The 14,890-nt window shown below is 64.8% G+C and overlaps 2 protein-coding genes across 3 annotated transcripts; both read left to right on the top strand.

Moving 5' to 3' along the window:
• The first annotated feature begins 1,643 nt into the window (after positions 1–1,643).
• Positions 1,644–10,646, top strand: B4GALT2 (beta-1,4-galactosyltransferase 2). Of its 2 annotated transcripts, none has more exons than XM_062581573.1 (7): positions 1,644–1,766; positions 5,557–5,943; positions 6,349–6,584; positions 6,673–6,863; positions 7,139–7,261; positions 8,984–9,088; positions 9,305–10,646. In XM_062581573.1, the coding sequence occupies exons 2-7, from the start codon at positions 5,628–5,630 to the stop codon at positions 9,453–9,455; spliced, it is 1,122 nt and encodes a 373-aa protein (XP_062437557.1). In that variant the 5' UTR covers positions 1,644–1,766; positions 5,557–5,627; the 3' UTR covers positions 9,456–10,646. The 2 variants fall into 2 exon arrangements, with proteins under 2 accessions (XP_062437557.1, XP_062437558.1); XM_062581574.1 differs by lacking the exon at positions 1,644–1,766 and adding an exon at positions 2,277–2,356.
• A 1,764-nt stretch (positions 10,647–12,410) lies between these two features.
• Positions 12,411–14,849, top strand: CCDC24 (coiled-coil domain containing 24). The gene is made up of 7 exons (XM_062581603.1): positions 12,411–12,623; positions 12,828–12,914; positions 13,354–13,408; positions 13,783–13,846; positions 14,045–14,150; positions 14,280–14,401; positions 14,683–14,849. Exons 1-7 carry the CDS (start codon positions 12,451–12,453, stop codon positions 14,847–14,849), a joined length of 774 nt encoding a protein of 257 aa, XP_062437587.1. The 5' UTR covers positions 12,411–12,450.
• Positions 14,850–14,890: the final 41 nt, after the last annotated feature.

The following is a 14,890-nucleotide window of genomic DNA, read 5'->3' as shown; positions in this document are numbered from 1 at the left end:
GACAGCAGCACCTCAGCGGTAGGTGTGGGAAACCTAGCCCAGCCTGGCATCTCCTTGTGCACTTCTCCAAGCTCTGGAGCAGCTTGCTGTAGGGATGGTTTTGTTACGGGGCTGCCCTCTACTTGTGTGGGAGAGGATGCAGCCTGAGGGCTGCAGTCCAGAGCCCTGGTGAGAAGTGAGAGGCTCGTCTTGCTTTGCGCTTGCCCCTGCCCTGAGCAGGGCCAGGTCAAAGCTGCTCTGCAGTGCCAAGCTCTGCACTGTGCCAAGGTGATCTGCTCCCACCAGCAGCACCGGTTGTCTTCTAGGGATGGAGCTTGGGACCAGGAGCTCTGGTCTGTGTGCCCAGTGTGATGATAGGGATGGAAGTTAGGCCCTGCAAAGAAGAAAGGATGAAAAGTCTGTGCAGAGCTTTGTCCTTCCTACATGAGCTCAGTTCCCTTGTCCTGTGGCATCGCTGCTGCTAATGGCCAGCAATGGCTGAGACACCTAGGAGCTATGTGGCCATCCCAGCAGACCTGTGTCAAACCTGGCAGAGGTGTCTTCAGGAAGGAAATGCCTGGGGTTGGAGAGCTTATGCAGCCAGGAGAGGGGCTGCAGATTAATCACCTTCCTTGTTAAAAATCAGGTTGAAGGACTCACCCTCTTGTCTTGCACCTATGAGTATTGCCCCTGCCTTGGCCTGATACAAATCTATCTGCTGTCAGAAAACTCCCTGTGCGAGGTACTCTGCCTTCCACATCAAACTCACGTGTGTCAAGGCTTTGGCAGGAGAACTGTTCCAGCCCCTGCTTGGCCTAAAGGCCTGTTGCATGGAAACAAGATCACCAGGGATGGTCTTGCAGTGGCCAGGGGTGGCCCGTTGCTCTTCTCACGCAGCCAACAGGGGTAATGCTGCCCCAGTGGGTGAGCATGCCCTGCGCTCCCTTGTTCTAGGTGTGTGACTTTGCACTTGGGTGCGCTGAATACTTGCTGCTCAAGCGTGGAGAAAATGCTTAAATGGGACTCCAGTATCTTGAACTTTATCTCATTACGGAGCAGCAGCAGCTGGGGTGGAGAGCCGATTCGGCAACTGATTGTAAGTATTCTGATAGAGACAAAATACAGCTACCAAAGACCAAAACCAAGAGTTGGAGGCAGAAGCTGGACAGCTTTAACGAGAGAAGGGCTTGTAATTCTCAGGGGTGGAACAGGCTCCCTGGGGCGCTGTGGGGCAGGGCTCAGGGCAGGAGTGCCCTGAGTGCGCTCTGACTTCTGCTTTAGCACCTGAGAGGTTTTCTAAGGGAACTGCTGAGGGCCAAGGTGGAGAGCCCTCGCCTGGGTGAGCAGTCGGGTAAAAGGTACCACAGAGTTGATGGAAACAGAGGTCTGAGGATAGGGACTGCTTAAAGGGCTCATAAACATGAGGTGGCAGGAAAACAGGGAAAGGCTGCTGAGTTACTTGTGGTGGGCTGAACTCTCGTTGGGACTATACCAAGATCTTTCTGTGGTGGTATTTCGATAGAGAAAGTGAAATTCATTGCTAGGAAACACCAAGAAACATTGTGCGGGGGGGGGGAGGAACTGCAAATACATTGTGATGGGCTCTGAGCCAGCGATGCAACTCAGGGCTGCAGGAGTCAGCCGGGGGGTTCTGTGAAACGAGTGCCCCGACCACAGCCAGAAACGCAGCTGGACGCAGGGAACTGCCGAGATGGGGGATCGAAGAGACGTAGCGTTGCGGTGCCCGGAGCGCCCAGGCTCAGCGTCCGGCAAGCAGGGCGGCCTCGGTGCGACGCCTGGGGCCGTGCCCGCGGCGGGTCCCCGGCCGGCAGCTGACGGGCCGAGACGAGCACTGCGGCGTGGGGGGCCGGGGCGAATCGAGCTCCTGCGGGCAACGGAGGTGGTGGATGGAGGACACCGGGCTGGAGCGGGGGGGGCAGTTCATGGGGCCTGGCCCAGCTCTGGGCTGGCCTGGGGGGCCGGGGTGGCTGAGGGCACGCGCGGGGCGCTTGGGGGGCCGGGGGAGGCCGGGGAGGGGGCGGGCCCGGGGGGCCGGTGCCCCCGCGGCGGCGCCGAGGCCTGGCGGGAGCGGCCCTGCCCCGGGCGCGGGGGGAGCGGCGGCCCGCGCGGCGGCGGCGGCGGCGCAGGCCCGGCGGGGCGGGCCGGGGCGGGCGGCGGCGGCGGGCGGAGCCGGCGTGCGGGCGCGGCCCTGCTCCCTGCGGCTCTCGGCGGTGCGGGCTGGGCCGGCCGGCAGGGCCCCCGCAGCCCCGGCATGGGCGCCCGCGGGCCGGCGGCGGCGGGAGGCGGCGGCGGGGGCCGCTGACCGCGCCGGGGCTGCGGGAGGAGCCGGCGGGGCGGCGCGGCAGCCCCGGCCGCGGTGAGTGGGGCCGCCGGGGCCTGGCGCGGGCGGGCGGGAGCGGCCGTTGGCGGCGCGGGGCCCCTTGCGCGGCGGGCACGCCCGGCCCGGCCGCCCCTCGGGCAGGCCGAGGCGCCGGAGGCCTCCGCTGCGGGGGTGCGACCCGCCGCGGGGCCGGGCCGGGCCGGGCCGGGCCGGGGGCAGCGCGGACGGGCGGCGGCGGCGGGCCGGGGCGTCGAGGCGGCAGCGCCGCGGCCGCGTGCGCCAGGTGAGCGGGGCGGCGCGGTGGGTCTCGCCGGGAGCGCCGCCCCGGTCGGTAGCGCGCCGCGGGGCGTCCTTTAAAACTCGGCTCCGAGAGCCTCCCGCGGCCCCTTCCAGGATCTACTTTGTTCTTGGTCTATTTCTGCTTTTCCAGGAAGCGTCTGTGTTTCCGGCGTCGAGGACTGGAGGATTCGGAGGAGGGGGGTTGGTGTTCCCAGACATGCCCGCTCCCTCCGCTCCGGAGGCGTCCCCGCGGCCGCCCCGGGCGGCTCCCGCCCAGCGCAGAGCCCTCCGGCGGGATGAGCCGCTGGCGGGAGGGGGCTCGAGCCGCCCTGGGCCGTCGGGACGGCACGGCCAGGCCGCAGCGCACCGCCGCCCGCCTCGGCTTCGCTGCTCGGCCGCTCGCCGCCCGAGCGGTAGGAGCGGCCGCCCGAGCGGTAGAGGCCTCGCGGTGGGGGTTGCGTCACGTTGAGCAGCCCCCGTGGACCTGCCCACTGTGAACTGTGCTGGCGTTTTTCTGACTGTTCGTCCCACAGCCGTGGTTTAATTGAGTGCTTCTGCTTTCGTTGGCGTTGAGGCTGCCTCCAGCTCTCGCGGCCTCCTTAGCGGAGAGCGGAGGCCTTTCCACGACAGCATGCGGAAGGCTGTGCTCGGATGCGATAGTTCCACAACCGTTAGGTATACGTTTGAGAAACTAGGGTGACAGGAGAAAGCAGGCTGTTGGCCACACTGCGGGCTGAGGAACAGCACATGGGTGCCCTCCTGCCCATCACGCTTCGTGATACTGTCTACCCACACAGGCAGTGTGGGCTGCACCGGTAAAAGAGAGGCTTGGTCCCTAAAACCCGCTTCCTCCCTTGGGCGTGCTCCTGGCTGGTCCCCACTGCCTGTCCCTACGTGTCTGGCTGCTGGGACAGCATGGCTTTGCGTGCCGCGTGGCGCTGGGTTCGGCTGGCCTCATGCAAAGGCTGTGGTTTGGAGAGGGTTTCCGGCAGTGTGGACAGGCTGGTCCCCGTGTCGAGGGCTCTGCTCCATGGTGCAGCGCGGTGACCTCGGGATGGCCCAGGAGAACATAGCCGGCTTGGCCTCCATTGTGCCCCATGCGCAGAAGGTCTTTTCTAGAAAACATCTGGTGCTTGGGAAAGGCCCTGGCCTGCGTGCGAAGGGGGAACCTGCCCACAGAGCCCAAATCTGTCCTGTGCAGCCCGCAGCCATGAGAGGGAGCAGAGCGGTTGTGGGTCAGGCCCAGAGCCTTTTCCAGCTCCTCTCTGCTTCCTCACGTGCTGGCCGTGGGCTCCTAGCAGCATCCAGCAGGCAGAGATCAGCCTGGGATCAGGCTGCATTTGGGGCAGAGCTTGCTGCAGGAGAGGCAAAGCAGAAACCTGGGGAAACCCAGGGCTGCAGGTGGCTGACATGAGAACAGGGCAGCTGAGGGCCTGCTGCCGTGTGTGGCTTGGGGAAAGCACCTGGGACCAGGGCAGTGTCCGGGGTGGTGTGTGTCGGTGCTGGGAACGGGGCTTGCACCTGTGTTGGTAGGGCCTGGCAGCCCGGATGGTGCTGGGGGCTTGCTTGCGCGCACGGAGTGAGCCAGGGAAGGGCAGGGGCTGCGCCAGGGCAGATCCCAGCCCTTGGGCACCTTGTGCGCTCCTCTGCATGCGAGGCTGCGCCGCCTTTCCCAGCGGGAAGCCTCCGATCCACACGCAGGTGGGCTGGCTGCGTGGCTGGGTGGGAGGCCCCACTCTGCGCCTCGGCTTCGCGCCTCGGCTCTGCTCCTGCCGCCCGAGCTCCGCTCGTCGCCTCGCGCTGCCGTCGCGACAGGCTCTGTGCCGTGCTGCTCCCCGGGAGGCCCCAGCAGCCGGGCTTGGCAGCAGCCCGCAGCCCGCAGGCTGGCCCTGAGGCTCTGGGCTGGTTGCCAGCACCCTCGGGTCCTAATTGTGCTCCTGCTGGGGGGTGCCAGCCGTGCTGCAGCTTCCTGCTGCCGGGGCTCTCCCGAGGGGCCCTGCTGTGGCAGTGCCCCATCCCCGTGTCCCCCAGGCACTGCTAAGCCGTGCGCCTGTCCCTTGCGGATACCCCTGCCTCGTCCTAGGAGAGGCTGAGGGTGGCGAGCGGCGCTGGGGTCCACCGTGCGCGGCGCGGTCGAGCATCCCCCTCCTGCGGGTCTGCCCCGGCGGTGGCCGGGCTGGAGAGCCGGCAAGGGCAGGATGGTCTGGCGCGGCCTGGGCTCTCCGTCACTCTCCGTCCACCTTTCCGGCAGCTGGCTCTGGCCTGGCTCCAGGTGTCATGTGTGAGATAAGGGGACCCGGCTCGCGGCAGCTCCCTGGGGCCTGGCGCCCGGGGGGGCGCTGCCAGCGGGAGCAGGAGCGGGGCGGGTCCGAGCCGTGGGCCCGAAGTGGGGCTCCCTGAGGCGCGGCGGGACCCCTCGGCCGCTGCCCTCGCCGGCTCTGCCGGGACGCGCTCCCTTTTGGCGCGGCGGCCGCCTCGCAGCTGCTCGCTCCTCTCAGCGCTCTGACAGCCGCCGGGCGCCTCTTCCAGGAGAGCCCCCGCCAGCATGGCAGTCGCTGCCGGGAGCAGGGAGCAGGGAAAAGCAGCGCCTCGGGAAAAGGCGCCCTTGCGACACCCCTGACGGACCGTGTTTTGAGCGTGGCCCTCTCCGAGGTCCCCATCTCACACCGGGGGACCGCGGCCTTGCTGAAAGCGGGGAAGCCCCGGGGTGGGGACCTGCTGTGGCTGCGAGGGGCAGGAGGGTGGTTGTGCTGCCTGGCACAGGGCTGGCCCTGCGCCACTTGCCCCGAAGTTTCTCCTGCATTTTTCCTGCTGGAGGAGCCAGGCCGAGCTGTGTGCAGGGGGACTGCTCAGGTTGCCCTGCATCGTTGGGGCTGGGATTGGGTGGCACAACAGGTGCCGAGTGGGCAGAGTGAGGATGTGGCTGGTTGTGTCCTGAGTGTGGGGTATCTTGGCAGGATCGTGACCGTGGCTGGAGCCGCCCCCCTGCCCTGCTAAGCGCACATGTCTGCCTGCCCATGCCCAGAAGATGACCAGGCTGCTCTTGGGGGTGACCCTGGAAAGGATTTGCAAGGCTGTGCTGCTGCTCTGCCTGCTTCACTTCGTCATCATCATGATCCTCTACTTTGATGTCTACGCGCAGCACCTGGACTTCTTCAGCCGCTTCAACGCTAGGAACGCCTCGCGTGCTCACCCCTTCTCCAACTCTTCCCGGCCCAACAGCACTGCCCCCAGCTACGGGCCTGCTGGTGCTGAGCCCCCGTCTCCCAGCGCCAAGCCCAACACCAACCAGTCCGTCACGGAGAAGCCCTTGCAGCCCTGCCAGGAGATGCCTCCTGGCTTAGGTGAGATGTGCAGAGCAAGAGTAGGGGACTTGGGCTCTGGCTTTGAGCATGAGGCTGCATTGGGTGCTGGTGTGTGTCCCATTCCCCCTTCAGCATAGCCTTCTTGGTGGTCCTGGGGGTTAAGCAGTGCAGGGACTATTGGAGAAAACCAAGCCTAGAACGGGTAGCAGGACACTGGGTTCCTTCGGGTTTTGTTTGTGATTCGCCCAGGCTCTCTGCCTCTATCTGGGAAGGGTGCTGAGTATCCCCCATTCTCAGCAGTGCTGGTGCCTCTTGCAGGATTGCAGATTGCTTTGCCAGCCTGGCTGAGAGGGTGGGTGTCCAGGACTGCAGTCATGGCGCAGATGGCTGTGGTCCCCAGCTGTATCCTGTGCTGTTGGCATCACCCTGCTCTGGCTTTTGCAGTTGGGCGGCTGCTCATCGAGTTCAGCTCCCCCATGACAATGGAGCGGGTGCAGCGGGAGAACCCCGATGTGCGCCAAGGTGGCAAGTACACCCCCCAGGACTGCCTGCCCCGGCAGAAAGTGGCCATCCTCATCCCCTTCCGGCACCGCGAGCACCATCTCAAGTACTGGCTGCACTACCTGCACCCCATCCTACGCCGGCAGAAGGTGGCTTATGGCATCTACATCGTCAATCAGGTGAGCGGAGAGGGACGACAGAGCTAGTGGGGTTGGGACAGGCATGCAGGCATTGCTGAATTCGGTGGCCACATGCTCTGCTCTGCAGTATGGTGAGGACACCTTCAACCGGGCTAAGCTGCTCAATGTGGGGTTCCTGGAGGCGCTCAAGGATGATGAGGAGTACGACTGCTTCATCTTCAGTGATGTGGACCTCATCCCAATGGATGACCGCAACCTGTATCGCTGCTACGAGCAGCCACGGCACTTTGCTGTCGGCATGGACAAGTTTGGATTCAGGTTGGTGCCTGTGTGGCTGCGGCATTATCCAGCTCCCCGGGCAGGGCTGGGATGGCCTTGCAGGGCTAAAACAGGCTACCCACTGCTTGTTGCCTGGGGCAAGAGTGAGGGGCAATGGCTCAAAGTGTGACATGGGATGGCAGAGCACACAGAGTCCTGGGTGGGAGAGTCTGCAGGGAAGGGCTGGTGCTTGTCCCTGGGGTGCAGATCCCCTTGAAGCTGGCCCCATTCCCAACCTGCTCCTGGGGGCTGATCTATTTTCTCTCACCCTTCAGGTTGCCTTATGCTGGCTACTTCGGAGGTGTCTCTGGGCTGAGCAAGTCCCAGTTCCTGAAGATCAACGGCTTTCCCAACGAGTACTGGGGCTGGGGGGGAGAGGATGATGACATCTTTAACCGGTGGGTGCCAGTCCCCTTGCCAGCTATTGGCTCAGGACCTGTAGGAGGGGTATTGGGGGTGTGCTGGGATGCTCTGCTCCGCTCCCTGCTGAGCTCTGGCAGGCACTGACACCAACCTTAGAGCTGCTGGGATTTCAGGGGGTGTGGTGGATCCCTGGCATGCAGCGGGGGGAGGTTGCTTTCCTTCAGCTGGGGGGGATGCACCAGCTGTTGGGGAGCTGTGCGGTCAAAGCTAGCACGGCTGGTGACCATCACACTTGTGCCATGGATCAATCCAGCCTGCCTGAGGGTATCAGAGAGCGGGGGGGCTCTATGCGTTCCTTGTGGGGCAGCTTGCACAGCGCAGTTCAAGCCCAGTCTCCTCCTGCTACTCTTTGGGGGCAGGATGCTGTTATTTCAAGGTAGGCTGAGCTGTGTGAACAGGAAGGTCTGTGGGCTCTGTTCTACTCTGGGATCTGTATGAAAACTTGGAAGTAGCTACGTAGTGGCCTCAGCGCTGAAACAGGCATTTCTTCTGGCAGCCAGTAGGCTGCAGCAGATCTGCATGCAGATCTGTCTCTGTGGCTCTCTCCCAGTGCGCACACACTGCGTTCAGTGCAGGAGCTGGAGAGCTTTATTTCCAGTGCACATCATTTATACTGGCCGGCTGTGCTGGCTGCAGAGCGGTGTGTGGCTCGTGGTGCACAAAGGGCCTTTAAGGCTTGGATGAACTAAAAGCCTCTTGCAGGTGGTGTGTGTGCGGGCAAAGAGCTTGTGGTTTCTACCCAGAGGTAACTGCTGCAATGAGATGGTCCCAGGGGCATTCTGGTGAAGGAGGATGCAGTGTGCCAGGCTCTCAGAGAGATTTTGAGAGCCCTCAAAATGTAAGGAGGGCTGTGAGGGGGCCTGCGTTGCCACCCAGCTGCCTGGTACCCAGCTGCCCTTCAGCTCACTCGCTTGTCGAGCCCAAGGGTGTCATGTTGCTGGGACCAGGAGGGGTTTCTGTTCAGAAGCTGGGAGCTCTCCTGCTTTTCTGTTCCCACTCAGCCTCTCAACTTTAAATGAACTATTCTGCAAGAAGGAGATCTTTCCCCACCTGCTGGCTGTTCAGACAGAAAAAGCAACTGAGGCCAGAGCTGTGCTGCACAAAGGGCACCGGCATTTGGAGAATGTAAACAGCAATGGCCGCAGAGCTGTGGAGGCATAGTGGTGTTTGCTTAGCGCAGGCCAAACAGTGACGTGTCTGCAGAGCTGGAGGTCGCCGGGAGCGAGCAGCGGTTCCTGCGCTCTCTGCCACGCAGCGGGCAGCACCCCCAGCCTTGGCGCTGCCCCAGCTGTGGCCTGGCTTTGCTCAGCTAGCTCTGGCTAGCACAGAGCAGGCTTAGAGTGCACACTTGTTTTTCATTTAGCTAGGGGCAGGTTTGTTTTTAATGGGGGAAGAGTGCATGTTGTATAAAAACCACATGTGCAGCTGTGCATTGGAGCATGCTTGGGGGGCAGCAGGTGAGGGGGCTACAGCAGGGCCCCCTGTGGACATGAGTTTTGGGTGCCCCAGCAGCCCATCCTGCCCTGTGCCAGCCCCCCAGCTCTGCTCACAGCACGGGGTGCTTGGCCAGGCTCCGGCGGTCCTCGGGATGGTGCGTGGGAGACAAGGGCTGTCCCTAGATGTCTCTGGGCCAAGGACATTTGCCACCCTTGTGCCCATGGATGCACACTGACCTCCTCCTCTGCTTCTGGCCCCAGGATCTCCCTGAATGGCATGAAGGTGTCGAGGCCCGACATCCGCATCGGAAGGTACCGCATGATCAAGCATGAACGCGACAAACACAATGAGCCCAACCCGCAGAGGTGAGCTGGAGGGGCTGGGGGGAGCCAGGACACCTGGGCTCTCTTTCATGGGCAGTTGGCTATGCTGCCTATGGTCAGCTGCCCCCATGCTACACGGTCAGGGCTCTCTGCTCTGCTCACACACACTGAGGTCCTGCTGTGGACACACCAGCATCATCGGACCCACAGCAGGCAGCCTATCTAGTTCCTGCCTCATCTCACTGCTGTTTTTGTCAGATTCACCAAGATCCAGAACACCAAAATGACCATGAAGCGGGATGGGATCAGCTCGCTGCAGTACCGGGTGGTGGAGGTCTCACGCCAGCCCCTGTACACCAACATCACGGTGGAGATTGGCAAGCCGCCCCCACGCCTGGCCCGGGGCTAGCGCTTGCCCTTGCGTGCAGAGCTGCGTGGAGCCAACCCTCAGGCCCCCGGGCCCGGAGCGGGATCCTGCCCTGTGGCCGGCGGCTCTGTGCCTGGGCTGGCTGGACACTGTGGATTTTGCCCCAGCCCAAGAGCAAAGACTGGATGGGGATGTTTTTTGCCTACTCTGCTGCCTTTTGGAGATGGCTGCGCCCAGCCCACCCCTTGGTACTGAGGATTTTGCCCTCCTTTTTTCCCCCTCCCTGTCCCTCCAAGTGTGTTTCCAAGACCCCCACCCCATCCTCCCTGTGTTGGCTGAGGAGCCTGTCTGCCCCACGTGTGGCTCTGGGCACAGAGCGATGAGGTAGCCCCCGCCCTGGCAAGGAGCCCCCTGCCCCCGTCGGCCCCTGCACCACCCCAGGGAGGCAGGACGAGATCCTGGCTGCTCCTGGGCAGCTGAGTGCCCCGCTCAGGGTCCCAGCAGGCGCTGTGAGAAGTGGGGTGCAGGCTTCCCCCTTCTCCTCGCCGGAGACACCGCTGCCCTGGCCGGCGGTGGGAGCAGCCCCAGGCCCCCCAGCAGGCAGGTATCGGGGTGACGGTGCCACCCCCGGCCCGGCACCGCCCCTGCTGCTCAGCACGCCGCCGCGGCTCGCTGTCTTCCTCTGCTTTAGTCTGGTGCTCAGAGCTAGGGCCGCACCTCAGCTCTGCCAAACAGAGACCTCCGGCTAGCAAATGCCCCTCTCCGTGCCTCAGTTTCCCCGGGGCTGGGGGTGGTGGCCCTGGCCCCCCTGCCCCAGGGCAGATGCTGCTTGCGCGCGCCTGCAGGGAGGCCCCTGCCTCGTCGGGCTGCGGCCGCCCCCGCGCCCCTCCGCGGGGGCTCCGCGGGGGCACCTTCAACCCCCAGCAGCATCCCAGCTCCGCGGGGCGGGCGGGCGGGGGGCTGCCCCCCGGCTCCTTCCAGCGGCCGCTCTCCGGACCGCTCCTGGAGCCGGGCAGGAGGACGGGGCCGCGGGGCGGCCGGCCGGGCCCCCGGCAGCCCCCGAAGCAGGGCGGGAGCAGCCGGCGCCTCGGGGCGGGGGGCAGCGGGCCGGGGCCGGGGGCGCCCGTGACTTTTGTACATTTGAATGTCTGACCCTTTTTTTGAGCGTACGTTGAATGCAGCGTTCGGTCGTAGAGACCAGGGTTTTTGTATTTAATAAAAGTTTCAAAAGTTCGGAGGGCTCCCTTGAGGGGAAGGGCCCTTGGTTTGCCTCACGTGGGGCTGGGGCAGCCCTAGCCTGTGCGTGTGCCACCCTGCCGTGGGCCTGCCCCACACCTGCCCTGTGTGCTCTCCATGTGGGCCCTATGCCTGCCCCACGCCTGCCCCGTGCAATCTCTGTTTGGCTCCCCTGCCTGCCCCACACCTGCCTTGTGTGCTCTCCATGTGGGCCCTGTGCCTGCCCCATGCGAGCCCTCTGTGCTCTCCATGTGGACCCTATGCCTTCCCTATAGCTGCCCCACAGCGGTTCCGGCCGACGCGGCCCCTTTAAGGAGCGGGGCGGAGCGTCGCCATGGAGACGGGGGAGTTTACGGCGGCCGCGCGGGCCAGCTGCGCCCGGCCTGCGCGGGTCCGTGGGGCAGGGCGGGGGGGGGCGGAGTGGGATAGGGGGCAGGGGGTGGGGTGGGGTGGGGGTGGGGGTAGGGGTTGGGAGTGTGGGCATAGGGTATAGTGTGGGGTGGGATAGGGGGTAGGGGTTGAGGGTATGGAGTGGGATGCAGGGTAGAGTGTGGGGCAGGGATTTAGGGTGTGGGGCAGAGTTGTGGGGTGTGGGGCGGTGGTGGGGGAGCATGAAGGCTGTGGGGCAGTGTGTGGGGAAGGAGTCAGAGGGTTGCAGGGTGCTGTGGGGCATTGTGGGGGGCATAGGGGGCAGCACATAGGGACAGGAATGCAGGAATGCACTTCCATGGGGCAGTGTGTGGGGTGAGGGCAGCACATGGGGACAGGAGGGGGAGGCCCATGGGGCAGGAGTGCCGTGGGGAGCCACACTTGGAGACAGGAATACAGGGGGCCCATGGGGCAGTGTGGGGGGTGGGAGGCAGGAGTCGGGGGTGGGGGTGGCCATTGTGTGGGGCTGGAGTGGGCCTCCAGCCTGGCATGTGGGGAGCATGAGTTGCAGTTGCCCAGGGGGAGCAGCAGGATTAAGGCGGGGGAGCGGCCCAGCCCCACACTACCCTGACCCCTCCCTGCCCCACAGCCGTGGGGCTGCCCCATGCTCCCGTGCCGGGGGGCCCCGGGGCGGCCCTCGCTGTGGGGGCTGCTGGAGGAGCGGCTGCCCCCCGGGGAGCGCCCGGCCGTGCGGCGCATGCTGGGTGAGGAGGCCGTGGAGCGCAGTCTGGAGCTGCATGCCGAGGTGGGCCCCCTCCCACTGCACCGGCCCCAGCCCCCCGGCGCCGTGGGGGGCTGCCCCCTGCCACCCAGCCCCCCATGCCGCGCAGGTGGCGGTCCTGCAGGAGCTGCGGCAGGAGCATCGCGCTGACAGCCCCGGGGACCCTGTGCGTGGGGCTGGCTCGCAGGCCCTCCTGGCTGCGCCTCCCCAGCTCAGGGAGCTGGTGAGAGGGGAGATCCGGCTGCTGCTGCTCGGCCTCCAGCAACAGGCGGCACAGGAGGGCAGGTACGTGGGCATAGCCAGGCCGGGGGGGCTGCCCCACACCCTGTGGCCCAGCTGGGCTTTGGGGCTGCTCTGTGACAGGGCCTGGGGTCTGTCCCTGCACCCTGCAGCTGAGCTGGGATTTGAGGCTGTCCTGCATCCTGCAGTGGAGCTGGGATTTGGGGCTGCTCCGTGACGCAGCTGTGCCTGGGGTCTGCCCCTGCACCCTGTGGTGGAGCTGGGATTCGAGGCAGCCCTGGTGGCCCCGGACGCCCAGGAGGATCGTGGAGCCGGAGGGGCTCAGACCTCTCGCTCCCACTGGGCTCAGCGTCACCCCAGGGTGGCAGCAGCCCTTCAGACGGCCAAGCGTGAGGGCTGTGAGCACCTGCCATGGGTGATGGTGGGGTCTGCACCCCAGTACGGGGCATGGAGCTCGCCTGTGTCTCCTGCAGAGATGGAGGCAGGGCTATGGCCAGGTACAGCCCCCGTGTGGTCAGCTTTGCCATGGAGAGGACTGCAGGAACGAGGCAAGACATACCCCTGCAGGACTGCGCTGCTCCCAGGTGGGTCCCCATACTGCTCAGCACCACGGGCCATGTGCGCCTTACAGCCACGGGCTCCCTGCTATATCCCTGGGAAGGCTCGTGGCAGCAGAGGCTCCCTGGCCGCCTGCACTGCCTGCGGTGGGCCAGACCCTGCAGTGCCCTCACAGGGAGTGATTTGCCCCTGCTCCCCCAGCTCAGCCCCTGCCTGTGTTCTGCCCCCAGCTCGGCCTCAGGGCTGGCCCAGCGTCTGGACTCCTTCAGAGACAAGCTGAACATCACCCACCTGCCCCAGGTGCTGCCCCAGCTCCGGTGAGTGAGTGGCTGGCAGAGTCCCTCTCCCCTTAGTGGGCCTGTCCTCCTGTTTGCTGCACGCCACAGGGCTGGCTGCAGCACAGATCCTGTACCCTCTTCTGCCCTTGGGGCTGGTGTCCGGGCCACGTTGTGTCAGGGATGCTCGAGGTTGCGTGGTCACTGGGGGACTGGCACTGTGTTTGGGCTGGTGTCTGGGCCAGACTGCTGGGGTTCTCCGTGCCATGCAGGACAGTTGCTCTGAGCCTTGTTTCCCCTGGGGTATTTCCTGAACTCTGAGAAAGCTCAAGCCCTCCCCGATCACCACCCTGAGCAGCACCTTGCCCTGGCCTTCCTACTGAGCCAACACCGTATCCTAGGAGGGGTGCAGGAGGATGCCTGCTTTGGGGCAGACCCCTTCCCTGTGCTGGGCCCAAAGTACTGACCATCTCTGCCCCAGGTCCATGCTGGAAGAAGAGTGCCATGACCTGGAGAAACACATCACCCACCTCCAGGTGAGTCCTGTGCCCTATGTGTGCCCCTAGGATTTGGCCTGGCTGTCATTTGGCTGCGGTCTGCCCCACCTCTGTGCCGTACAGTGGGTGATGAGGACCCCGCTGGCTTTTAGTCCAAAGCAGAGCCTGGCAGTGCTGAGCCAGCAGGTGGAGAGAGGCTGGGAAGGGATAGAGCAGATGCTGGGGGCCCAGTCAACTGGGTTCTCCCCACTGCTGGGGTGGAGGTGCATGGGGTGATGAGGGGGCTCTGAGCTTGTGTCTCTTGCCCAGCCATGATTTGTAAGTGGCTGTGATCTCCATTAGGAGCTCCACACCTTGTGTGTCCCTGGTGTGGGGCTGTTGTTCAGTTCTCTTGCCCCCCTGCCTTTCCCCAGCACTGCCTGGAGGAAGAACACTATGCTGCCATGGGGCCACAGGCACTGGAGCCCACCCTAGCAGGTAAGGGGACTCTGTGGGGAGGAAAGCAGGGCGCACAGGCAAGGCACCCATGCAAGGCAGGGCTCACGCTCAGCTCTGGACATGTGGTGGGGTCAGGAGAGGTGGGGATGCCGCGCTGTGCCCTGCATCAAGTGTGGGATGGATATGCTCTCGTGCCCCCGGCCTGATGCTCCTTCCTCCTCGTGTCCCTCCCCTCAGAGCTGCAAGGCCAGAGGAGAGCCATGGAGCAGGATTTGCAGCTGGGCCCCTGGCCCGCACGCCCCAGCCTCTCCCCAGATGTGGAGAGTCCTGACCAGCTGCCCAGGTAAGCACTGAGGGCTTTTCCTTGCAGGGCCCTGCTGAGGTCAGGACCTGGGCTGCCAGCAGTGCCGAATCCTGCCAGGTGCTCGGGGCTGCCCTGGGCAACCCCTGCTTACCTCTACTCTCTCTGCAGATCCCCGCTGTGCCCAGGCAGCCCCTCAGGAGCTGCAGCAGGATCTGGTGCTCTGTCCCCACTGGGACCCGGCACGCCAGCCCTAAGGAGCCCTCCCAAGAGCTCGAGTCTCTGTGCATGGGGTTGGTCAGTCAACCATGCCACCCACCAGGACCTGCCCGCGCCGTCCTCTCAGAGCCCTGCCTGGCCTCCCGCCTGTCCGCGCTCCCTCCTTCAGCCAGGGGCTGTGGGGCATGGCCCCCCCTTCCTGCCCTCCCCACCCTCGGGGCTGCCCCCTCCTCGCTCAGCCCTGGGGCGGCACCGAAGGCTTCTGTCCTGCAAGGGGCCCAGCTAGGGCAAGATGCCCAGAGCCGTGCACGGGGAAAGGCCAGCTGCCCTCTCCGCTTTGTGGGATACTCGCTAGACCCCTGCAGAGGCAACGTTCTTCCCCAGCAAAACAAGCCCTTGTCCCCCACGCGCTGGCTTAGCCCTGGGCTAGATTTTATGGATCTGAACCCCTGGCCACTGGGTGGGGGCAAGGGCAGGAGCCAGGGCCTGGAGCATTCCCCGTGGCCCATCCTGACTGTTTAGTGCCAGCGCTGAGCATCCAAAGGGTGCACCCAGGGGAAATA

Source organism: Rhea pennata, chromosome 8, assembly GCF_028389875.1.
Source record: "Rhea pennata isolate bPtePen1 chromosome 8, bPtePen1.pri, whole genome shotgun sequence".
Taxonomy (NCBI): Eukaryota; Metazoa; Chordata; class Aves; order Rheiformes; family Rheidae; genus Rhea; species Rhea pennata.
The sequence above is the reverse complement of the archived record's forward strand: the minus strand, read 5'-3'. Positions and strand labels throughout refer to the sequence as shown.